This window comes from Camelina sativa, chromosome 17 (genome assembly GCF_030686135.1).
Source record: "Camelina sativa cultivar CO46 ecotype springtype chromosome 17, ASM3068613v1".
NCBI classification, from domain to species: Eukaryota; Viridiplantae; Streptophyta; class Magnoliopsida; order Brassicales; family Brassicaceae; genus Camelina; species Camelina sativa.
This window is the reverse complement of record NC_141896.1, coordinates 2419176-2441670: the sequence shown is the minus strand read 5'-3', so window position 1 is coordinate 2441670 and position 22495 is coordinate 2419176. Positions and strand designations below refer to the sequence as shown.

Sequence of the window (22495 nt, the reverse complement as noted above, 5' to 3'; positions counted from 1 at the left end):
CATAATTATATTTTCTATTTCTCTCTCCTTTTTTTTCCTTTCTTTCTAAGTTTTTGAAGTACAGTTTTTCTTGTTGAAAAACAAAAAGAACTACATTTTTAAAAATTTCTATTTTGGAGTCTTTGTTTTTAAAAAAATATATATATTTTGCTTAACATTTTCATGCCCAAAAAAAGAAAAATAGAGAATAGTGAAATCAAATTATATATATAATTTTTTTAATCCACATAACTTAAAATCAAATAATAACATGTTTTTGCCAATTAAATATTTTTTTGAAATATATGTATTACTAATTTGTTTAAGTATCAAAAAAATTTAAAAGATATATCGCGTCAATAAATAAAAAACTAATATATATATATATATATATATTGATACATATTAAAATCAAATGATTTTGTCCAAAACTATAATATTTAAAAATAAACAATTAAAAATTGATATAAAATTAACAAATAATTACCTAAGTTTTAACCATCTAAGTTCAGTTAATATATTAATTTAACATATAATTTTACTAGTATCATTTGTTTTAAATGATGAAAAATTATATCATTTTCTAAGTGATGTTAATATAAATTAACAAATATATCAATTATTATGTGAAATAAATTTATCTATTTGTATCAATATTTTGAAAGTGATGTAAAAAATTTAGATTTACATTAGTCATATTGAAAGATGTCATACAAATCATTAACAGTATTGGTTATTGTAACTAATGTTAAAATATAATTTTCGTATCGATTATTAAGAAGTAATTTAAATTAGTCTGATTTTGGCTTAAGAGTCTTCCCGTCTTTGTGGAAACATACATTTCTAGTAATACATAGTTGTAAATTTTACAAATATTCCGGCGAATCAGCCTCAAGCTTATATTAGAATCATTAAAAGTCAAGTGTTGGTGGGACTATAAAAAAGAGGGAGTTTTGAAGAGTCAGATGCTGGTGGGATTATAAAAATGCATCTTTTCTTTTTGTGTTTGATGTATCTCTAATTAAACCAATGATCGAGAAGGTTTTGCGTGAGCACAATTATTTTGGAGACATTACCATTAAAATGGTAGTTTCCGAAGATAACTCCAAAATTTGTTCTATAGATTTTTGGTGTATATGTGAAACTGCTATCTTAGATAAATAATGAAGACATGTAAATCTTTATGGAATCTTTCAAAAAATATAAGATAACACTGATCACCAGCAATTAGAACAAATAGTTCACTACCTTCACTGTTCTAAATTCAATCCAAACTTGCAGAGTTTCCGCTAAAATGGTATTATATCATACCAATAAATTTTAATAGTTGACTTTCAAATTTTAATAAATGTTAACCATGCCTCTGTTCAAAAGATGTGCGGATCTAGATTGAAAAGGTAACTATTAGTATACAAAAATGGTGATTACATACATTAATAATCAAGATAGACCAAGCCATTTTCTTTAATGCTAATAAATCAAATATTTTTTTTTTAAAAAGTAACTATGTTTGTGAGTTGATTGGACTTATTGACCATGCTTGACTTTTTATTCATAGCTGATGCGTGGTGGCTTGTAACCGTAAAATTTAGATTGAACTTCGGCCATTTTCATCTAAAGTTTTCTAAGGCCAGTGGTCTTGATGCACTTATATTTTCATGACCACGAGGGTTCGAAACCTAAATAGTGTATGTATATATATTTTTTTCGCTTGTGCGATTCTGTCTTTGCCTCATCATCCCTATCTTGTGGTTGGATTGGACTTGGACAGGTCCCACAAGAGCCAGGGAGATCCATCACGGAACGTATCTTTTTTATAAATCAAAAGCGGACCGTACACAAATTTTAATAAATGTTAACCATGCCTCTGTTCAAAAGATGTGCGGATCTAGATTGAAAAGGTAACTATTAGTATACAAAAATGGTGATTACATACATTAATAATCAAGATAGACCAAGCCATTTTCTTTAATGCTAATAAATCAAATATTTTTTTTTTAAAAAGTAACTATGTTTGTGAGTTGATTGGACTTATTGACCATGCTTGACTTTTTATTCATAGCTGATGCGTGGTGGCTTGTAACCGTAAAATTTAGATTGAACTTCGGCCATTTTCATCTAAAGTTTTCTAAGGCCAGTGGTCTTGATGCACTTATATTTTCATGACCACGAGGGTTCGAAACCTAAATAGTGTATGTATATATATTTTTTTCGCTTGTGCGATTCTGTCTTTGCCTCATCATCCCTATCTTGTGGTTGGATTGGACTTGGACAGGTCCCACAAGAGCCAGGGAGATCCATCACGGAACGTATCTTTTTTATAAATCAAAAGCGGACCGTACACGTGTTTTCTCTCAGTCAATCGTTAATTAGAAATCCTTTATTTTATTTGTCTGTCAATCGTTAGCATCGAGCTCCATAGCAGAGTTGGTGAAATCAATGGGCCACCAAAACGCTGACGTTTCAGAGATATTGGAAAAATGCCCACTGATGATATCTAACCGGTAGATAAGCCCTCCCTACACGTGAGCAATCCGTAACTGGACAAGGATGAGCCAAAGAGCGCAAGCAGGGAGGTTCACGAAACGTGTATCCTCATTTTAATCAAAACCGGACCGTACACGTGTACACTTCGATGTCCAGTGACGGTCAACATCTGTTTGACCTGCTGCCATTCTCAGTCATAATATTATAATCAGAAAATCCTTTAATCTATCTCGTTTCAGCATCAAGCTCAACGATACAGACTCAGTTCCATAGCAGAGTTGGTGAAATCAATGGGCCACAAAAACGCCGCCGTTTCAGATACTCAGCAGCACAACGACGAAGACGACAGCGCTGCGGAATCTTCGCCGGGATTCAAGCTCGTCGGATTTTCCAACTTCGTGAGGAAGAATCCAAAGTCTGATAAGTTCAAGGTTAAGCGCTTCCACCATATCGAGTTCTGGTGCGGTGACGCCACCAACGTTGCTCGTCGCTTCTCATGGGGTCTCGGGATGAGATTCTCCGCCAAATCCGATCTATCCACCGGGAACATGGTTCACGCCTCTTACCTACTCACCTCCGGCGACCTCAGATTCCTTTTCACTGCTCCTTACTCTCCGTCTCTCACCGCCGGAGAAATTAAACCGACCGCTACAGCTTCCATCCCAAGCTTCGATCACGTCTCTTCCCGCTCCTTCTTCTCTTCGCATGGTCTCGGCGTAAGAGCTGTTGCGATTGAAGTAGAAGACGCTGAGTCAGCTTTCTCCGTAAGTGTCTCTAACGGCGCTATTCCTTCGTCGCCTCCTATGGTCCTCGATGGAGGAGCCGTTACGATCGCTGAGGTTAAACTATACGGCGATGTCGTTCTCAGATATGTCAGTTACAAAGAGGATAAATCCGAATTCTTGCCAGGATTTGAGCCTGTGGAGGATACGTCGTCGTTTCCAGTGGATTACGGTTTACGGCGGCTTGACCACGCCGTGGGAAACGTTCCAGAGCTTGGTCCAGCTTTGACTTACATTGCAGGGTTCACTGGCTTTCACCAATTCGCTGAGTTCACAGCAGACGATGTTGGAACAGCAGAGAGCGGTTTAAACTCACGATAGTTATGTAATTTATATGATAATTTAGGATTTTTTTTCCTGTAACTAGACTAATATTTTGATGATAATATTTCAAGATTCTGTTGCTGGAGATGGAGCTGCCGCTGCTGCTGGAGGTTTCAGGAGGGGCTGCAGCGCCTTCACAACTATGCTCATATTTGGTCTAAACTCAGCTTCGTATTGCACACACAATGCTGCCACCGCTGCTAGCTGCATTGCATTCCCCACATTACATTTTATTATTATTTGTTACCTTTCCGAATAACTGCAATTTTGTGATCAATTTCAACTGTTTTTTTCAGGAGAGAGGTGTACCTTAGCAACTGCTTTTGGAGGGTAATCGGATTTTAGCTTTGGATCAATGCACTGTTTGACTTTATCTTCACTGAGTCTTGGTGTCGCCTGATCAGAGCCAAATACATTGGGAACTGTAAGCCACCGGGCAAGTAATAAGAAAAATTTATGGTTTTTGAGAATGTAGTATACTCACCCAGGTTACAAGACTCTGTTGACCTCGAGGCATGGTATGATCCACCGGTTTCCTCCCTGTAAGAAGTTCTAGAAGTACAACCCCAAAACTGTACACATCACTCTTCTGAGTCAACTGTCCAGTCATTGCATATCTGCATATGAGGGTAGATTAACATTTTAGCTCTTTATTAGACATTTCATACGTACACAAAAAAAAAAACAGTAAAGGGCTTAAAGACACATTACTCTGGAGCATGATAACCGAAAGTTCCCAATACTCTTGTCGAGTGAAGACGAGCAGCATTGTCAGGTGCTTGATTCGAGAGATTGAAATCAGCAATCTTTGCCTTGTAGTCTTCAAAAAGAAGGACATTGCTTGATCTTATGTCTCTATGGATTACAGGAGGCTGAGACTTCTCATGAAGGTATTCTAAACCCCTAGCTGCTTCAACCGCTATTTTCACCCTCGTTATCCAGTCAAGTGTTGGACCTGGTTGTGCCCCTTGAACTCCCTTCCTGCCTGTACTCGCACAATAACAACTAATTTCATTAACATATTCTAATTTATCACAAAAACGAATACTTTTGTCCAAACCATACGGACGGGAGCAGAGAATCTCAAAGTCCAAAAAGCTTATCTTACCATGTAAGATGTCATGCAACGATCCCATTGTAGCAAACTCATATGCAAGGACGCGCAGGTTTCCATCAACACAAAAACCAAGCAATTGAATGAGATTCTCATGCTTCAGTCTAGAAACCATCGAAACCTATGGAAGAGCAAAACTATCAGTATGATAAGTTGAAAGAGGAAGTAAACACAAACTTTCTCTGGAACAAATGCATAGATACTTGTAATCCTCTCATCTAATTTGAAGAAGATTAATAACCTGACTCAAGAATTCGGCATCTGATTCAGCCTCAGGTGCGACATCAAGTTTCTTCAGAGCAACCGCTACACCATCATTTAGTGTTGCATAATACACTCTCCCGTAAGATCCTTCACCAATGAGTGCCTTTGATCCGAAATTTTCAGTCTTTTCCTTCACCTCATCCAAAGACAAGGGAGGAACCTCGATCGGAAGAGCTTCCTTCTTCACCTCCTGTTTTGCAACGGGTGCTGGTTTTGGATTCTTATGATTTGCTACATACATGAAGACACTCAACATGATAAGCATAAATCGAAAACCAACTTCATAGATACACAATATTAAGTCATTAAATGCTCAAAGTTTCGACTAAATTTCATGAAAAAAAAATCCCTCAAAGAAAACCGTAAACCATGCGTAATTAGAATACTTGAGCTACTAAGTAGGATCTAGATAAACATACCATCAGACTGCTGCTGCTGCGAACTTTTGAGTTGTTGCTCTTCATTTGAGTCGTCCATTTGACATCTACAACAGATCCACTTGCGCATTCTTGTTTTACTTCTTCAATACTAGATGGTTGATAATCTTTGGCTCCTGAAATAGATTAAGTAACTGAGTATAGATGCAACGGAGATAGGACCAGATGTGTGAGCCAAAAACGTGATCTTCTACTAGCCCAGTTTACTATTAAAGGTACAGCTTTCACTCACAAACTACCAATAATAAACACAAAACGTATAGTTCCATGTATCAAGAAACATCAAGCAGAAACCCAGAGAATACAACAAATTCAAAATCAAAATTCTCAAACAAGAAAAAACACATGATCCAACTACATTGACAACATCTGATATATATAGCCAGAAAATGGATACTTCTTCCTACATGCAAAATCGAAAAAAGAAATGGGGGCACAAACAAGGGAGGCCAAAAACAATAATCAAAGCTCACAATTTTTTTATCAGACTCAGAATTTACAAATGAAAAACAAAAACCCAGATGAGCGATCTGCCCAAATGTATGTTATCTCCTCGAATTGTTAGAAAAAAATTTGAAATTTAAGGAAACTAAAATGCGGCAAGGGAATATAATGAACCCCAGAAGGCAAACAAAACATGAATCTAGAGACCACACCGTTTCTATCCAAAAACAAAATCCAAATTCAGATACAAAAAAAAAAAAACGAAGAAGAAAAAGAGAATAATACAATACCCGTCTAATCAATCTCACCTACAAAAAACTCAATCTCAACCCTCTCTAGAGCTCGTCGCGTACAACGATCGTCGTCTCCTCCGCGATGATGATGAAGAGAGAGAGAGAGGGTTGCTTGATGGAGACGAAGGGAGAAGGAAGGAAGAGAGATGAAGGGAAGGGAAGGAAATGGCCAAAAAAAAAAGAAAAAAAAAAAGCAAAGTTAACAGCTTTGGGCGTTTTTCTTGTAATCTCTCTTCTCTCTAAATCCCTTCTTTTTTGCTCTCTCTCTCTCTCTAATCACTCTCTCTTTCTTTCTGCTTTGTTGTTTCCTAATCATTTTATTTATAATTTATATATAAGTTTTACACTTACTCTCAATTTCCAGATATGTAAACCTTATCACCTAATCGATAATTATATAGAGTATACAACCTGACCAACAACAACAACTAACAAAATTCTCCAATTTTTTCCTCTCATTTTCCGGTCAATGGTCATTGTTTTTAAATTTGAGTATTTTGACTCTCAAGTCTTTACCAAATTTGTACTAAGTTTTGGGAAATGTTCAATTTTATTTTAAAAGTTTGACCTATAATTATCCTTTACCATTAATTAATGTTTATTTCTTCAAATACCATTTTGGGATTTTTAAAATATTTTTGTTGATTTCTTTCTCTTAATTGAAAAGTACCATTATCTAGCATTTTATAAAATTGATATCATATCAAATCCAAGCAAAACTGTAAAGTGTTCAAGTGTCAGAAACAAAGCATTAACATATATCCAAAATAAGCCAGACATACATATTCAGTACTGTGCGGTGGAAAGATCTGATGTTTTTTATTCAGCGAATATATTATTAGTATTGATCTATATAAAGTTAAGTGTTACACTCTCAAGTATGTAAAAAGGTTGCTTCCCAAATGCAGTGATAAACGGATTTTACAAGTCCAAGAGGGTAGATGATGGTATGAATATCTTCTGCGCAATGTAAAAGATGGAGGGTAGGCTTACTGAAGGATGTGGTGACTTTGGTAAAGGCAACTTCTCTGAGCTCTTCAAGTCCATTGAAGAGTACGAGAAAACTCTTGAAGCCAAACAGCTTGTGGGATGTTATCGGTCCATCTCAGTTTTTTTAAAAAGATCAATAATAACATCCTATTCTTAGGTTTAAAATCACAATTATCTAAACGTCGCACAGCACTTCTTCCACTAAATTTTGAAAAGTACAAAAATAATATTTGTAGATAAGTCAAACATCCTTACTTTACAGTAAATAATATTTTAACACCGGTAGATAAATAAAATATACTAGTATCCGGGATACAATTAAGTGATTAACTTTAAAACAAAACAAAGCGAGACTTAAATAAGCATAAGTTATATTATAAGTGAACCCAACTCTTGCCGACGAGACTTAAACAATAAGTTACATAATAGAACAAGCCGGCAAGAAGTAGAACAAACCATTCACAGTTTCACACCAAACCAAAATGAGTCAGAGAAGAACAACACCAAGGGACATGTACTCTTCATTTTCACGTCCTACCCTTCTTGTAGTTACTTACTTTCGGTAGTAACTACTCTTCCTTGTCGTTAGTTACTTTCGGTAGTAAGCCTAAGGCTACTCTACGCTTCTTGTAGTTACTTTCGGTAGTAAGCCTCCCCTTCTTGTAGTTACTTTCGGTAGTCTGCTTGTAGTTACTTTCGGTAGTAAGCCTACTCTTCTTGTAGTTACTTTCGGTAGTCTTCTTGTAGTTACTTTCGGTAGTAAGCCTACTCTTCTTGTGGTTACTTTCGGTAGTAAGCCTACAATGTTTTAGTTTACATCAAGAAATCAAAAGATTAGAAATCTCAACGTTTTCAGATAGATATTAAAACAGGGCTTTTGGCTGCTTTTCACTCACCCTAATTGTAGCATTGTCCGGGAAAAAAGACCTCGACTTTTACTCAATATTGTCCTGCGCACTATGCTTTTAGGAGCCTCCACGCCAGAGTCAGATTTCGAGTGTGATTTCGAGTGAGAGTCAAAGGTGGCATATGTATTCCAGCGGGAAAACTGCTTGAATCATCAAGTGGACATGGGGGATTAGTAAGAGTTTGCTTGAGTCAAAAAGTAGTTAGACCATGAAAAAACTCAGCTAGGATGCTTAATTACCAATTGTTTATGTTGCTGAGTAGAAAGATGGGTGAGAAAATTTTCAAAGCCGTAGCCACGAAGACCATGGCACACATCGCAATCCCAAAAGGAAGGTTTACCGGTTTCACCGCACTTTGCCCCCTCGAGTACCCCTGGATCTGTGGGAATAATTAGCAGCTAGTTCAGCAACATAATCCAATCAGAATTGAACAAGCCAAAGACGCACAAACTCACCTGCCAGAAGCAAGTTATCTTCCCAGAGGCACTTTTGTTCTTGAGAATTACGTGCAAACAGTAAACTAGTGTAGTGTCCCTTCTTACGTAACTTTTCAACATCCGTATAGTAGAATGGCTGAAAGCAGTTTGGTGGAGCGGATAGGAACATCATATTATCGGGGGCTGGAACAGTACCATTTTTGACAATGAATAGACTCATAGCGTCTCTGGGAGTGCAGCCCACGTTCTTAAAAGTGATCCCAGTAGAATAGAGGGATTCAAGGATGTCAAGGGGGACCTCTGTTAGTACGCCAATGGCAATGATGGTGACAGGACCACTGTAGCCTAACTTCCTCAAATTCCGTTTGATACTCGGACCCACACGACGAGCATCATAGCCTTCGGGGACCGGAAACCTCTTTATGTCCCAATATAAAGATACTGGGGCCGCAGCTGCCTCCTTCGCAGGCTTCTCCATTATTCAAGAATCGATATTGCAAAACCCTAAAAACAAAAAACAAAAAATCAAAACCGGGTCTTCAATCTAGAACGGGAATCAATCAAACATCATATTAAGCGTTCGGATAGATAGATCATAGATTGAGACGGTTAAAGGGCCGATATAGATAGAGAGGAACACGGCCGCAACCGTTTCGATCGCAAATACAACTTTTCAAACCGTTTCGATCGCAAATACAACTTTTCAAATACTTGTGTGGAAATATATAACTTGTAGGGTTCTACCTACGCAATTAATCGATGAATTTTCTAAGAAACATGAGATTAAGGAGCGAGAATTAATTTACCTGAGAGATATTATAAGCAGCAGATCTGGGTTTGGTTGGATCTCGATATCGACTAGACTAGGGTTTCGAAATCCCTGATCGAAAGAGAAGATAAGTTACAATTGCCGCAGCCAAAAATATATATATGGTTGAAAATGGGCTTCGCTTTAATGGGCTTACAGTTTGTATGTCGGCCTTTACCGTTCACCAATCCTAGTGTAATTTTAGTTTCAATCAATACAATAAAACTATGTCTCCAGCATCTCACAACTCAGCTTGACTGACACCTCAATAAAATATTCAATGAACGAAAACATTTCAAATAATACAATTCATCATACATTATATCAACTTATAATAAGTCTACTTTATTCCATATCATTTTTTTCCTAAAACTTTATCTCATTTTATTGGGCTTATTTTAAAATAAGTGGACTTTAAATTATCCAAAAAAAAAAAATGAAAATAATGCAATGTATTATTGTTCTCTCTCCGATGGGAATCACGATCTATGATTCTAATGAAAAAGTGTAATCTTGAGGGGAAGTGGGAACCTAATCAATCTCAGGAACTAAATTTGTTGTTTTGAACTCTATTCATCTCTTATAAATTTTCTTGGCGATAGGTTAAACTTTTCAAGAAGAATATTTTCAGTTTATTTAGTTCTGAATTGTACTGCCATCTTATATTGTTTAGGTTAGCAACTTGGATCGCTATCAAATTTTCAGAATTGATGAACTGGTTATCGAAATTGTATGTCCTGGTTTTTTGTTTTGTTTGGATTATATTCTTGGTGAGTTGTTTCCTCTAGTTTTTCCTGATTCGTTCGACAAAAATTAATAACAATGTTGTTTGTCTATTTTACTTAAAATTATTTGATTAAAATAATGATAAAATGTTAGCGATAAATATAGGAAAAAACAGATAAGAAATTTTAATAATTTTGCTACTTGATATCAAACCACTTGCACTAAATTATGATTTCAAGAAAAATCAAATTATATTTTTGTATTAAATAGAAATTCGAAAACAACCTACAGTTATCTTTTAAAGTTATTTTTTTTTTTGTATGTTGGCAACACTCCTCGGGTGGTAGGACTGTGTCTGAGTTTTTTGCCTGACCATTTAATTATTAAATCATTTTACGAATTAAATTCCGCTCTCGTTTTGTAAACTAGCAAAGTTTTAAATTCCGGTCAGTACGATTCGATCCCTTACCGACTTGAAATAACCGGTTCTTAAAGTTTGTGAAAAGGCGTGAGATTCTTTTTTTCTTTTCCCGGTTCAAAATTTCAAAATAAATCCTCAAAATAAAGTGCCCTAATCCCGGCTGCTCGTCGGAGGAAATATCCGGCGAGAGAGTGAGTGTTTAAGCGACGGAGAGAGATGGCCGGATTAACGAGAACAGCCGGTGCTTTTGCGGTAACTCCACACAAGATCTCCGTTTGCATTCTCCTGCAGATATACGCTCCGTCGGCTCAGATGTCTCTCCCTTTCCCTTTCTCTTCCGTTTCTCAGCACAACCGTCTCGGCCTCTACTTGCTCTCTCTCACTAAGGTTTCACTCCTCTTATTCTCCCTTTTAATTGCATTGTCTTATAGGTTTTGAGGTTTAATTCAGAGTTTCCTTGCCCGTCTCCTATACTCGAAGCTATGCTGTTGTGTCGAGTTTCGTATGTAGCTTTATCCGCTTATTTTAGTAGACGGAGTGTGGATTTTGTGTGTTAACAAAATGTTATTTTCCCTGACGAGATTGAGATATTCATGCTCCAGTCTTGCGATGATATATTTGAGCCGAAGCTGGAAGAGCTTATTAATCAGCTGAGGGATGTTGGTGAAGAGATGGATGCGTGGCTTACTGACCATTTAACCAATAGATTCTCTTCTTTGGCTTCACCTGATGACCTATCGAATTTCTTTAATGACATGCGAGGTTAGCTGCTTAAACTGTTTTATTTTCTTCTTTCCCTCATCATGTTTGCATCTTATGAGTTATCATTTCTTTGCTTGTAGGAATACTTGGGAGCCCTGATTCAGGAGTTGTGCAAGACGATCAGATTATTTTGGATCCCAACAGCAACTTGGGAATGTTTGTTCGTCGTTGCATTTTGGCATTTAACCTCTTATCGTTCTGAGGTATTGTGCTTTTTACGTTTTTGTTAAGTTTGTTTAATCTTCAAACTGGTTAGTATAACTATTGTTCAAAATGATGTTTAGTCTGACGTTTTGCTTGAAGGACTCGGATTTTAGATATGTATGTGACGTTTGCTTGTTTTTTGACCCATTAAGATAGAGTAGTTTTCCAGGCTAGATTTAAAGTGTAGACCTACTTATAGCGGTAATGGCAAAACTCTGACAGATCTGGGTTAAGTATAATTTCTAGCGGCAATGTTCAGAATGAATATAGCGAACCTCTTGTATGTTCTTCCTTTTCCTAGGTTTGGACACCCAATTGTAATGTCAAAAATAAAGTCAGAATCTGTCATACAGCACCAGACACTTGTAATTTTCCGTCTTCATTCTTTACCTTGCAGAAACACATAAATAAATGTTTGAAAGAACTGTCCATTTCATTGATATGTGAATCCCGTGCAGGGAGTTTGTCATCTTTTTTCAAGCATTGAAGATTATTGCAAAGAAGCTCATTCAAGCTCTGTTCAGTTTGATGCATCTAAGAATGATCTGGAATCATTAACACATTATGGTCAGATGGATATGGAGATTTATGCCATTGATAAAGCAACCGAAGAACTAGAGATTCAGAAAAAAAATTAGTAGAAGCGTCCCTTTTCACCTTCATACGCCTGAAGCAATATTCAAAGTGATAGAAGGTATCACTTCTGGTAATCCCGTACTTTTGCACCAACGTTGCTCGTCGCTTCTCATGGGGTCTCGGGATGAGATTCTCCGCCAAATCCGATCTATCCACCGGGAACATGGTTCACGCCTCTTACCTACTCACCTCCGGCGACCTCAGATTCCTTTTCACTGCTCCTTACTCTCCGTCTCTCACCGCCGGAGAAATTAAACCGACCGCTACAGCTTCCATCCCAAGCTTCGATCACGTCTCTTCCCGCTCCTTCTTCTCTTCGCATGGTCTCGGCGTAAGAGCTGTTGCGATTGAAGTAGAAGACGCTGAGTCAGCTTTCTCCGTAAGTGTCTCTAACGGCGCTATTCCTTCGTCGCCTCCTATGGTCCTCGATGGAGGAGCCGTTACGATCGCTGAGGTTAAACTATACGGCGATGTCGTTCTCAGATATGTCAGTTACAAAGAGGATAAATCCGAATTCTTGCCAGGATTTGAGCCTGTGGAGGATACGTCGTCGTTTCCAGTGGATTACGGTTTACGGCGGCTTGACCACGCCGTGGGAAACGTTCCAGAGCTTGGTCCAGCTTTGACTTACATTGCAGGGTTCACTGGCTTTCACCAATTCGCTGAGTTCACAGCAGACGATGTTGGAACAGCAGAGAGCGGTTTAAACTCAGCTGTGCTAGCTAGCAATGATGAAATGGTTCTTCTACCGATTAACGAGCCGGTTCACGGGACCAAGAGGAAGAGTCAGATTCAGACTTATCTGGAACACAACGAAGGAGCAGGGCTACAGCATCTGGCTTTAATGAGTGAAGACATATTCAGGACTCTGAGAGAGATGAGGAAGAGAAGCAGCGTTGGAGGATTTGACTTCATGCCTTCTCCTCCGCCTACTTACTACCAGAATCTGAAGAAACGTGTTGGCGATGTGCTCAGCGACGAACAGATCAAGGAGTGTGAGGAATTAGGGATCCTTGTGGATAGAGATGATCAAGGGACGTTGCTTCAAATCTTCACGAAACCACTTGGTGACAGGTACAGCGGAAAGAATCAGTGTTTTAACAAACAAATTACATTGTTCGGATTTTCTAAGAAAATGTCTTTCTTTATGATTGATTGTGTTCGTAGGCCGACGATATTTATAGAGATTATCCAGAGAGTAGGATGCATGATGAAAGACGATGAAGGGAAGGCTTACCAGAGTGGAGGATGTGGTGGCTTTGGTAAAGGCAACTTCTCTGAGCTCTTCAAGTCCATTGAAGAGTACGAGAAGACTCTTGAAGCCAAACAGCTTGTGGGATGAACAACAAGAAGAATTAAAGGAATGTTATACAATGTCAAAACAATGTTAATGTATTTGTAACTAATGTAAAACTGTTTTTGTATTATCAAAACAATGTTATACATTTTATGTCTTTCCATCTCATTTAAAAAACAAGATCAATCAAAAAATACAATCTTAGTTCAATGAAATGTCTTGTTGAGATCTCAATCCTTGGGGCCGATGCTGAATTTAGCTATAAAGAACCCGATTGTATCGAGCTCAGAGGACGGGTCAAATTTCTGAACCAGTTCCTCTTCACCAGGTCTTAACCATTCCCTGCAAAACATAAATTCGTTCGTTTATTGGATTTACAGTCGGCGAATCAAAGCGATCTCTTTTATCATCAATCTTTTTAAAGCTCTGCTTTGTTACTTATCACACTTATCAGATCACTATAATGGGTACATGTGCTTACTCGATATATCCGTCGGGGAATTCACATCGGCCAACTAGACCAGGTCCTCCAATCCTAGGATGCTGCATCAAGACAGCAAACACATGAAGATACATTAAGACATATAACAAGATCCTAATGCAATACGTGCCAAGATCTCAAACAGTTTTCTTCAATATGAAAAGGGTATTTTAGATCAAAACCTGTGGTGCTAAAGAAAGAAATCTGTATTTATCTAGAGCATAGCGAACCACGGCCTCGTTCTCGCTAGGGTTAATTGTGCACCTAACAAAATGGAAAACAAATCATCCACAGATAAGACTACAGTAACTCTCAATTACTCAAGACTGGTGTGACTGAGGCCGTCTAGGCCTCATCTGCATAGCTTGGATAATGTGAATTCAGAATTTAACGAATTTATGATTATATTTGCATACTTACGTTGAGTATACGAGAATTCCACCAACGCGAACCAATTGAACAGCCTGGTCAAACATTTTCCTCTGGTACCATCCATGGTTTCTCAAAGATATAACAGTCTCCTACAAGAAATATCAATGGAAAATTCAATCCACAAGTCATCCACCCTCTGAAAAATCTTAGAAACAGGGAGAAAGAAACACAGACTCTACTCAGAATACAAACACTTAATATTTTGATCGATACGTATAACAGTATATATACTTCAAGAAGCTACTAAGACACAATACTTCCGCCACATAAGCTAAGGCTATCCACATGTAGACACCAAATACTAGAATGTGTACACATTGTTAACTCATGCGAAGTAGATGCTTAATAAAGCAAAATCATGCAAATGTAGAAGTTCACACAAGACAGTCAAGTCTTGAATTTATCTTACCAGTCCAGCGAACAGACGAGGTCTCAAGCCAAGGGCAGAACAAGGAGCATCTAAAAGGACTCTATCGAAACTATTAGGTGCGAAACCTTGTGACTTTCCAGCCCTTCCACCTTGGCATTGAGTTCTTCCACGACCATTTTTCAATCTTCCTTTATTCTTCCTGATGTCAGCTTGGCTAACTTTATCCCCTCCATTTGGCTGTTCAGTGCTGGCTATAAATATGGTGATAATGGGAAAATCAAGCTTCTGCTTAGTTTTTGTGAACAACCGCAATAAATATTAATAGGGATTTGAATTTTTACACATATGCATAGACGTGAGTTAATGAGCTACATATGCCAATTTAGTAAGGTTATGTTCTGTATCTGTTTGATGCCAAAGTGATAATTAAGTTCCTTGTCCACAAAGGAGGAAAGACAATGCAAACATGGTAAGTTTATTGAGTTACTTTTACCTAGCAAACAAAGAGGCCAACATTTCGAACAAAAAAACCAAACAGTGTAAACAGTATGAGAGAGAAGCTTAATTACCATTTTCCTCACACGATTTGTCAGCTTCGGATCTTCCAGAAGTAACAGATGATGTCATTGCCTCGTTTGATGGTAATTCAGAATGGCTAGTCATGGAACTACTATTATCACTGTTAACTAATGTTGTGGAATCATTGACTGTGTTTGGAAGACAAACAGATTTTAGTGCATCCAGTTTACATGTTGTTATGCAGCTTAATCCCATCTCAGCAGACAATTTCTGGACATCCAGCACCTGCGTTTTGGAAAATAGTAAACAAATTTATTAGAGCATGCAATTTTGGAATCCTAACAAGAACTTTCATTTAGTATTCTAAGCATTCAATGTAAATCGAAAAAACAAGTAAACCCCAATAGAAATCATATGTTTTCCAATAAAAATTACTATAATCATAAGAAACTGTACCTTGTTATGAGATCTATCAGCTGCCACTATCTCTCCCTCATCATTCATAAGTATTGCAATTGCAGTAGTCTTCCCTCCAGGTGCTGCACACATATCTAATATTCTCTCCCCTCTCTGAGGATCTGTGCGCCAAAGATAAGAATTCAGGATCTCATCAATCTTGTCTCCCCGTGGGGTTCTCATTGATATGATATCTAGTATCTACTGTATTTGAATTATGGGTATATGTAACTATATCATAAATACGGGTGAAGGTGTAAGCATACCACAGGCCGAAAATTAATATTACTTACCAAGAGCATGAGCAACAATAATACTTGGCAGGTTTTGAAGAAATATCTCCCCCTCAAGGACATCTAAGGAGAAAAACGACAATGTAAGCAATGCCCCATTATGAAATAAGATACTGAGAGTCATAAACTGTAAGCTGAAGTACAAAAGCAAACCTAGAGAAAAAGGAGAAGCTTACTATGTAAAGAAGGCAATTTGAAAACTCTATTGCTCAAATCCACCGCAATTCCATTAGGAACACGAAACATCCCAGCCCTTGACAACATAGTTGTTCCCATGCCGATATATAGTCCACTGCGTTCACGATAGTAAGGATCTACAATAACACTACGGCACATGTCAACTGTTAAGTTAAAAACATTTCACAAGATTTCTTAGTAATTGGTCAATGATATGATAGGTCCCTCCAGTTACTTTAGAGTGACCAAAGCAAAAGCAAAAATTATGATTCTTGCCTGTTGGCAGACCCTGGAGGGTGGTACCACGAGTCATATTAACACTCCAGTCACCTTCATCGCCAGGTTGCTCCATAGCAACACAGACAGCAACCGCATCTCCTTTCTCAACATGGGCAGTGCAAGCCAGTACACCTGGAACATAGATCTACAACAAGACAAATAGGAGATATATATAAGTATACTTTGTTCACAGTATAGTCTATGGCATGGACTTCTCACCTAGATTGTCAGAAACTATAATGAAGACAACCAAGATAAGGGGGGATTCATACTCCAACCCAAGAGCATAGTGACCAGGATAGATACTTAGATACTTGTAAATAACTATCAAACCTCTAAAGCCTCATTCTGATATCATTGTGACTCATACCTAGCCACTAAAGTTTTATTGAGAGAATCTCGAGTTTACCTGGGCTCCTCTAAGAACTGCTTCAGCACACTTCCTGCTCACAAGTACCTCCTTAGGAGGGTTTTCAAGACCAAAGTCATATTGAATTCTATGTGGTCCTGAACCATTGACAAAAACAACATAGTCCAAACCAGGTATCTGACACTTGGTAATGGGACTACTTCCATCTGATTGTACTAGCTTCAAGCCCTCATCCGAATCATTTAGAATCTTCGTAAGCTTTTCGATAACCGCATCACTTGTTGTTTTAACTGTGTTCACCCGAATGCAGGAATAGGAAGATGGGCGCCTAATATGGAACAAAGAAAACAAAAATATAAGAGTCTAGCAAAAGTAGCAACACTAAGTAGTGCATACGCAAGAAGAATGTGAGCAATTTTGTTGAAATTAAGTTCCTATGGCTAAATTAAACTAAAATTGGATCATGTAAACGAGATGCTAACATTGGCACACAACAACAACCAACAAAAATTTGATTCGATTCAGGAGAAATTAGAGAATATAATAAGGCGATGCGAATCCAAAGCTTTATGCACGTAAAGGAGAGCAATGTTGGTTCAAAACTAGATGAGAATGATAGAAAGGTGCGAAGAACAGTACGTGAGAGCCTTTGAAATGCGAGCGAAGTGGTCAGGTCCATAAGCTTTGGTGAAGTAGTCTTCCACTTCAGGATTCCATCGCAACACCGGGTCATAACAGTAACGCTCCGAATCAGAAGGATCCATCTCCGTTTGGTGAGAGAAAGAGCGTAACTGCTGAGAAACAGAGGAGAAGAAGGTCGTGGCTCTGGTGGTTAGGCAAGTGGTGAGCAAAGAGGGTTTTAGCAGAACCCTCGCTTTACTCATTCAAGTGAGGGGGAAGAGGAGCAAAAGCAACACAGAGGAGCTTTGGAGGTGAAGAGAGATACTTTGTTTTACCTTTTAATGGTGGGATGGGCTTTGGGCTTCGAGGCCCATTACTATTATCTAAACGAAAACAGAACAAATAAGTACTATTTTAACGGATTATGAATTATTTTGAAAACAGGCCTATGTTCGTCGCTTACTGCACTTCTTCCACTAAATTTTGAAACGTACAAAATAATTAAAGGTTACTAGTGTTTATTTATATAACAATAGTACTAATGTTAATTCATTCGTTAATTCATTAGCCTGCAAAAACAGTTTTAAAACATGCATGTTTTGCTATTTGTAGATAAGTATAGCCATTATATAACAATATGGTGTTTTCATTAGCCTACAAACCATTCACAGTTTCACTTTCACACCATACAAAAAGGGACTCAGAGAAGAAGAAGAACAAGCAAGGGCCATGTACTCTTCTTCTTCACGTCCTACTCTTCTTGTACTTACTTTCGGTAGTAGGCCTACAATGTTTTAGTGTTCATCAAGAAATCAAAAGATTAGAAATCTCAACGGTTTCAGATATATATATTAAAACAGGCCTTTTGGTTGCACCGTAATTGTAGCATTGTCCGAAAAAAAAGACCTTGATCTTTACTCAATATTGTCCTACGCAGCCTCCACGTCAGAGTCAGAGTCCGAGTCAGATTCCGAGTCGCCAGGCTTGGCGTATGAATTCCAGTAGGAAAGCTACTTGAAAACATCCAGATGCACATCCAGTAGACTTGGGGGGGGGGGGGGGGGGGGGGGGGGGGGGGGGGTTAGTAAGAGCTTGTTTGAGTAAAAAGTAGTTAGACCATGAAAAAAAACTCAGCCAGGATGCTTAATTACCCTTCGTTTATGGTGCCGAGTGGAGAGATGCGTGAGAAAATTTTGAAAGCCATGGCCACGAATACTAGTGCACACAAAGCAATCCCAGAAGGAAGGTTTACCGGTTTCACTGCACTTATTCCCCTCCTCAAGTGCCTCTGGATCTGTGGGAATAATAACAAAAAAAAAAATTAGTAGCAACATAATCCAACCAGAATTGAACAAGACTAGGAACCAAAGACAAACCTGCCAGAAGCAAGTTATTTTCCCAGAGGCACTTTTCATCTTGAGGAGTACGTGCAAAGAGAAAAGTAGTGTAGTATCCATTGTTACGTATCTTGCTAGCATGCGTTTCGACGATTGGAAGAGTGAAGGCTGCTGGAGCGGATAGGAACATTATATTAGCGGGGGATGGAGCATCAGAACAAAAGTCAGCGAATATACTCACAACGTCTCTGGGACCTGTTCCATCAGAAACGAAACTAAAGACTTGAGAGAGAGTCTCTCTAATAATTCCATTAAGGCTGTACTGTACATAGGAAGGAAAAAGGAAACTAACTGTTGGCCAAGTTCTTAAAAGCGATCCCAGTGGAAGATAGGGATTCAAGGATGTCCAAGGAAACCTCTGTTAGTACACCAATGGCAGTGATGGTGATAGGACCAGTGTAGCCAAGCTTCCTCAAATTCTGTTTGATACACGGACCCACCCGACGAGCATCATAGCCTTCGGGGACCGGAAACCTCTTTATGTCCCAAAATAACGTTACTGGGACCGCAGCTGTCTCCTTCGTAGCCTTAGCCTTCTCCATTATTCAAAAATCGAGACTTGCAAAACCCTAAAAACAAAAAACAAAGTCAATCAATCTAGAACGGGAATCAAACATATATCAGATAAAGCGTTCGGAAAGATAGATAGATTGAGACGGTTAAAGGGCCGATATAGATAGAGAGGAAACACCGCAAATACAACTTTTCAGATACTTATGTGGAACTTTTAGGGTTCTACTTCTACGCGATGAATTTTCTATGAAAACATGAGATAAGGAGCGATAAATTTTACCTGAGAGAGATTATAAGCAGCAGATCTGGGTTTGGTTGGATCTCGATATCGATGTCCTAAATAAGCAGGTCGTGGTGGCTCTGGTTTAGGCAAGTGGTGAGCAAACAGGGTTTTAGCAGTGGGATGGAGCGAAAGCAACACAGAGCATCTTGACGTGAATATATAGATACTTTGTTTTCCCTTTTAAGTAGAATTGGACTTTTGACAAAAAAAAAAAAAAAAAAAAAATGTAAATTTGTTTTAAATTCTTTTGTAAAGGTCCAGTAGCAGTTGAAATTCCTTTTGTTTGTTTTTTTGATTTTTATTTAAAGCATATATGTAAGATTTCGTTTTAAAAATATTTTAGATAAAACATTATGTTATAGAATTATATGCTGAAAAAAACTTATAGAAAAATACCTATTTTGTAAGATATTTTCTAATAGATCTAGATTTTGATTTGCGGCAGGTTAAGGTATTTGATAAAAAAAAATTAATAAAAGTTAATTTTATTTGATTTGTTATAGTGTTTAAAATTATATAATTGTATTTTTATATATTGTTAATTCTATGACTTAACCCACCATATACTGTAAAATAACCTTTTTGTTACAAAATAATTTAATCATCTTAATTAGATATATCTATTAATTTAATATTCATATTATTAACAAAATAATTAAATGATGTTTTACTCTTGCAACACTGAATTGATGATATTTAAATTTTATACTAATATCTACTCAAACACATTCTGCCATATAAACCTGTTTGTGTGATATATTTAACTCGCGCTGCATCATATGGCAAACTTGGCAAAAGTCTAAATATATATTCTTAATATTTAAAATGTTTAATAAAGTTTTTTTTAGAAATTGAAATACTCATAATATTTGAACTTCTTATAAACTTTTAATAGCATTAATATCTTAAATGTTTTAATAATTGAATTATTGAAAAACTATTTAATTTTTAAAAAAAGTTAAAATATTTTGAAATTTTGAAAGTTATTTAAATTTGAAATTCTGTAAAATAAAAAACTAGAATAAACCATATAAAACTTTTAATTTTGATGCATGATAAATTAAGGTTAATGTCCATTCGTATTTGGAATCATTTTGATCGCTTTTTAATAGTATGACTTTGAATTTTTGCCTAGTTTTCTCAGGCGATATGGAACATTTTTTTTTTTATCGGTTGAGCAATATATATCTGTTTTAAAAAAACATTATATAGAAAAAATCATAAATTTTATTAGCTAAATATATTATTAAATAGTTCAAAATAATTTAAATGTAAAATCAAATAAAAGTGAAAGAAAATTTACATATTTTCATTTTAATTAGGTTGAAAGATTTCTTTAATTTTAAATGTTACCTATAATTGATTTTATTTATATTACCTATAATTAATTAAATGTATACTATCCCTAATTAGCAAAAAGTTAAAAACCAAAGTAGCCCGTCGTGTACTTTCACAATTACCTAAATACAATTTTAACGAATAATGAATTAGTTTTAGTATAACGAATTGTGAATTATTTTGAAAACAGGCCTATATATATGTTCGTCGCTTACTGCATTTCTGGTTACTATAATATGGTGTGTATTTATAATAATAATATGTTTGAATTCATTAGCTTGCAAAAACAGTTTAAAACCATGTTTTGCTATTGTAGATTAGATACTATATAAGTCGTTCCAAGATAAGTCAAACATCCAGACTTTACAGTAAATAATATTTCACATTTTGCCACTTTAACAGCGGTAGCTAGGTAAATAAAATAGCTGTCACACAAACATTAGAACAAACCATTCACAGTTTCACACCATACAAAAAGGGACTCAGAGAAGAAAAACAACAAGGGCCATGTACTCATCGGTTTCAGATAGATATTAAAACAGGCCTTTTGGCTGCTTTTCACTCACCTTGATCTTTACTCAATATTGTCCTACGCAGCCTCCACGTCAGAGTCAGATTCCGAGTCAGAGTCAAAGGTGGCATATGGAATCCAGAGGGAAAACTGCTTGAATCATCAAGTGGACATGGGGGATTAGTAAGAGTTTGTTTGAGTCAAAAAGTAGTTAAGACAATGAAAAAACTCAGCTAGGATGCTTAATTACCAATTGTTTATGTTGCTGAGTAGAGAGATGGGTGAGAAAATTTTCAAAGCCGTAGCCACGAAGACCATTGCACACATCGCAATCCCAAAAGGAAGGTTTACAGGTTCCACCGCACTTTGCCCCCTCGAGTACCCCTGGATCTGTGGGAATAATTAAAAAAAAAAAAATAAGCAGCTAGTTCAGCAACATAATCCAATCAGAATTGAACAAGCCAAAGACGCACAAACTCACCTGCCAGAAGCAAGTTATCTTCCCAGAGGCACTTTTGATCTTGAGAATTACGTGCAAACAGTAAACTAGAGTAGTGTCCCTTCTTACGTAACTTGTCAACACGCGTATAGTAGAATGGCTGAAAGCAGTTTGGTGGAGCGGATAGGAACACCATATTATCGGGGGTTGGAGCAGTACTATAAAAGTCAATGAATAGACTCATAGCGTCTCTGGGAGTGCAGCCCACGTTCTTAAAAGTGATCCCAGTAGAATAGAGGGATTCAAGGATGCCAAGGGGGACCTCTGTTAGTACGCCAATGGCAATGATGGTGACAGGACCACTGTAGCCTAACTTCCTCAAATTCCGTTTGATACTCGGACCCACCCGACGAGCATCATAGCCATCGGGGACCGGAAACCTCTTTATGTCCCAATATAAAGATACTGGGGCCGCAGCTGCCTCCTTCGCAGGCTTCTCCATTATTCAAGAATCGATACTTGCAAAACCCTAAAACAAAAACAAATTCAAAACCGGGTCTTCTATCTAGAACGGGAATCAAACATCAGATAAAGCATTCGGAAAGATAGATCGTAGATTGAGACGGTTAAAGGGCCGATATAGATAGAGACGAACACGGCCGTAACCGTTTCGATCGCAAATACAACTTTTCAGATACTTGGG

The 22495-nt window shown here is 37.3% G+C and overlaps 7 protein-coding genes and 1 pseudogene across 8 annotated transcripts; 3 read left to right on the top strand and 5 right to left on the bottom strand.

Annotated features, from left to right (window-relative positions):
* Positions 1-2279: 2279 nt before the first annotated feature.
* On the bottom strand, positions 2280-5509 carry LOC104759098 (protein CYTOSOLIC ABA RECEPTOR KINASE 7-like). Its single transcript, XM_087494902.1, has 7 exons — positions 5370-5509; positions 4928-5181; positions 4681-4807; positions 4284-4557; positions 4057-4189; positions 3882-3968; positions 2280-3776 (listed from the first exon to the last, which is right to left on the bottom strand). The coding sequence occupies exons 1-7, from the start codon at positions 5455-5457 to the stop codon at positions 3639-3641; spliced, it is 1101 nt and encodes a 366-aa protein (XP_087351028.1). The 5' UTR covers positions 5458-5509; the 3' UTR covers positions 2280-3638.
* On the top strand, positions 2757-5505 carry LOC147923254 (4-hydroxyphenylpyruvate dioxygenase pseudogene; annotated as a pseudogene). The gene has a single exon (XR_015586650.1). The product of XR_015586650.1 is annotated as a 4-hydroxyphenylpyruvate dioxygenase pseudogene (transcript).
* Positions 5510-7369: 1860 nt separating the features above from the next.
* LOC104754827 (uncharacterized) lies at positions 7370-9395 on the bottom strand. Its single transcript, XM_087494903.1, has 5 exons — positions 9266-9395; positions 8478-8963; positions 8262-8401; positions 8011-8162; positions 7370-7912 (listed from the first exon to the last, which is right to left on the bottom strand). Exons 2-5 carry the CDS (start codon positions 8935-8937, stop codon positions 7684-7686), a joined length of 981 nt encoding a protein of 326 aa, XP_087351029.1. The 5' UTR covers positions 8938-8963; positions 9266-9395; the 3' UTR covers positions 7370-7683.
* A 1013-nt stretch (positions 9396-10408) lies between these two features.
* On the top strand, positions 10409-13474 carry LOC104754828 (4-hydroxyphenylpyruvate dioxygenase-like). The gene is made up of 5 exons (XM_019238740.2): positions 10409-10801; positions 11017-11176; positions 11257-11379; positions 11839-13090; positions 13184-13474. The coding sequence occupies exons 4-5, from the start codon at positions 12141-12143 to the stop codon at positions 13356-13358; spliced, it is 1125 nt and encodes a 374-aa protein (XP_019094285.2). The 5' UTR covers positions 10409-10801; positions 11017-11176; positions 11257-11379; positions 11839-12140; the 3' UTR covers positions 13359-13474.
* Positions 10631-12018, top strand: LOC104754817 (anaphase-promoting complex subunit 5-like). The gene is made up of 5 exons (XM_087495174.1): positions 10631-10801; positions 10996-11176; positions 11257-11332; positions 11682-11745; positions 11839-12018. Exons 1-5 carry the CDS (start codon positions 10631-10633, stop codon positions 12016-12018), a joined length of 672 nt encoding a protein of 223 aa, XP_087351300.1.
* Positions 13420-22321, bottom strand: LOC104754813 (rRNA (cytosine-C(5))-methyltransferase NOP2C). The gene is made up of 19 exons (XM_010477090.3): positions 21835-22321; positions 21604-21743; positions 21409-21503; positions 19502-19581; positions 19001-19277; positions 18688-18903; positions 18463-18605; positions 17330-18321; positions 16730-17018; positions 16318-16465; positions 16041-16178; positions 15865-15927; positions 15572-15693; positions 15166-15400; positions 14636-14847; positions 14215-14315; positions 13977-14058; positions 13795-13856; positions 13420-13655 (listed from the first exon to the last, which is right to left on the bottom strand). The coding sequence occupies exons 8-19, from the start codon at positions 17572-17574 to the stop codon at positions 13544-13546; spliced, it is 1809 nt and encodes a 602-aa protein (XP_010475392.1). The 5' UTR covers positions 17575-18321; positions 18463-18605; positions 18688-18903; positions 19001-19277; positions 19502-19581; positions 21409-21503; positions 21604-21743; positions 21835-22321; the 3' UTR covers positions 13420-13543.
* On the bottom strand, positions 18241-19250 carry LOC104759095 (uncharacterized). Its single transcript, XM_087495173.1, has 4 exons — positions 19001-19250; positions 18688-18903; positions 18463-18605; positions 18241-18321 (listed from the first exon to the last, which is right to left on the bottom strand). The coding sequence occupies exons 1-4, from the start codon at positions 19248-19250 to the stop codon at positions 18241-18243; spliced, it is 690 nt and encodes a 229-aa protein (XP_087351299.1).
* LOC104754812 (uncharacterized) lies at positions 21432-22294 on the bottom strand. The gene is made up of 3 exons (XM_010477088.3): positions 21835-22294; positions 21604-21743; positions 21432-21503 (listed from the first exon to the last, which is right to left on the bottom strand). Exons 1-3 carry the CDS (start codon positions 22292-22294, stop codon positions 21432-21434), a joined length of 672 nt encoding a protein of 223 aa, XP_010475390.2.
* Positions 22322-22495: the final 174 nt, after the last annotated feature.

What these genes read in the sequence shown, in the direction of transcription:
- LOC104754828 (XM_019238740.2), top strand. Translation starts at nt 12,141, where the DNA reads ATGAGATTCTCCGCCAAATCCGATCTATCCACCGGGAACATGGTTCAC. An exon ending in ACGAAACCACTTGGTGACAG is followed by an intron (nt 13,091 to 13,183) that starts GTACAGCGGAAA and finishes TTGTGTTCGTAG; the next exon opens with GCCGACGATATTTATAGAGA.
- LOC104759098 (XM_087494902.1), bottom strand. Translation starts at nt 5,457, where the DNA reads ATGCGCAAGTGGATCTGTTGTAGATGTCAAATGGACGACTCAAATGAA. An exon ending in GTTGCATGACATCTTACATG is followed by an intron (nt 4,558 to 4,680) that starts GTAAGATAAGCT and finishes GTGCGAGTACAG; the next exon opens with GCAGGAAGGGAGTTCAAGGG. An exon ending in CTCCAAAAGCAGTTGCTAAG is followed by an intron (nt 3,777 to 3,881) that starts GTACACCTCTCT and finishes AATGCAATGCAG; the next exon opens with CTAGCAGCGGTGGCAGCATT.
- LOC104754827 (XM_087494903.1), bottom strand. Translation starts at nt 8,937, where the DNA reads ATGGAGAAGCCTGCGAAGGAGGCAGCTGCGGCCCCAGTATCTTTATAT. An exon ending in AGATAACTTGCTTCTGGCAG is followed by an intron (nt 8,402 to 8,477) that starts GTGAGTTTGTGC and finishes TTATTCCCACAG; the next exon opens with ATCCAGGGGTACTCGAGGGG. An exon ending in CTCAGCAACATAAACAATTG is followed by an intron (nt 8,163 to 8,261) that starts GTAATTAAGCAT and finishes TGATTCAAGCAG; the next exon opens with TTTTCCCGCTGGAATACATA.
- LOC104754812 (XM_010477088.3), bottom strand. Translation starts at nt 22,294, where the DNA reads ATGGAGAAGCCTGCGAAGGAGGCAGCTGCGGCCCCAGTATCTTTATAT. An exon ending in AGATAACTTGCTTCTGGCAG is followed by an intron (nt 21,744 to 21,834) that starts GTGAGTTTGTGC and finishes TTATTCCCACAG; the next exon opens with ATCCAGGGGTACTCGAGGGG. An exon ending in CTCAGCAACATAAACAATTG is followed by an intron (nt 21,504 to 21,603) that starts GTAATTAAGCAT and finishes TGATTCAAGCAG; the next exon opens with TTTTCCCTCTGGATTCCATA.
- LOC104754817 (XM_087495174.1), top strand. Translation starts at nt 10,631, where the DNA reads ATGGCCGGATTAACGAGAACAGCCGGTGCTTTTGCGGTAACTCCACAC. An exon ending in ACTTGCTCTCTCTCACTAAG is followed by an intron (nt 10,802 to 10,995) that starts GTTTCACTCCTC and finishes TTCCCTGACGAG; the next exon opens with ATTGAGATATTCATGCTCCA. An exon ending in TCATACAGCACCAGACACTT is followed by an intron (nt 11,746 to 11,838) that starts GTAATTTTCCGT and finishes AATCCCGTGCAG; the next exon opens with GGAGTTTGTCATCTTTTTTC.
- LOC104754813 (XM_010477090.3), bottom strand. Translation starts at nt 17,574, where the DNA reads ATGAGTAAAGCGAGGGTTCTGCTAAAACCCTCTTTGCTCACCACTTGC. An exon ending in CCTCCAGGGTCTGCCAACAG is followed by an intron (nt 16,179 to 16,317) that starts GCAAGAATCATA and finishes GTGTTATTGTAG; the next exon opens with ATCCTTACTATCGTGAACGC. An exon ending in CAAATCGTGTGAGGAAAATG is followed by an intron (nt 14,848 to 15,165) that starts GTAATTAAGCTT and finishes CCATATTTATAG; the next exon opens with CCAGCACTGAACAGCCAAAT.
- LOC104759095 (XM_087495173.1), bottom strand. Translation starts at nt 19,250, where the DNA reads ATGGAGAAGGCTAAGGCTACGAAGGAGACAGCTGCGGTCCCAGTAACG. An exon ending in TTTTAAGAACTTGGCCAACA is followed by an intron (nt 18,904 to 19,000) that starts GTTAGTTTCCTT and finishes CTGATGGAACAG; the next exon opens with GTCCCAGAGACGTTGTGAGT. An exon ending in AAATAACTTGCTTCTGGCAG is followed by an intron (nt 18,606 to 18,687) that starts GTTTGTCTTTGG and finishes TTATTCCCACAG; the next exon opens with ATCCAGAGGCACTTGAGGAG.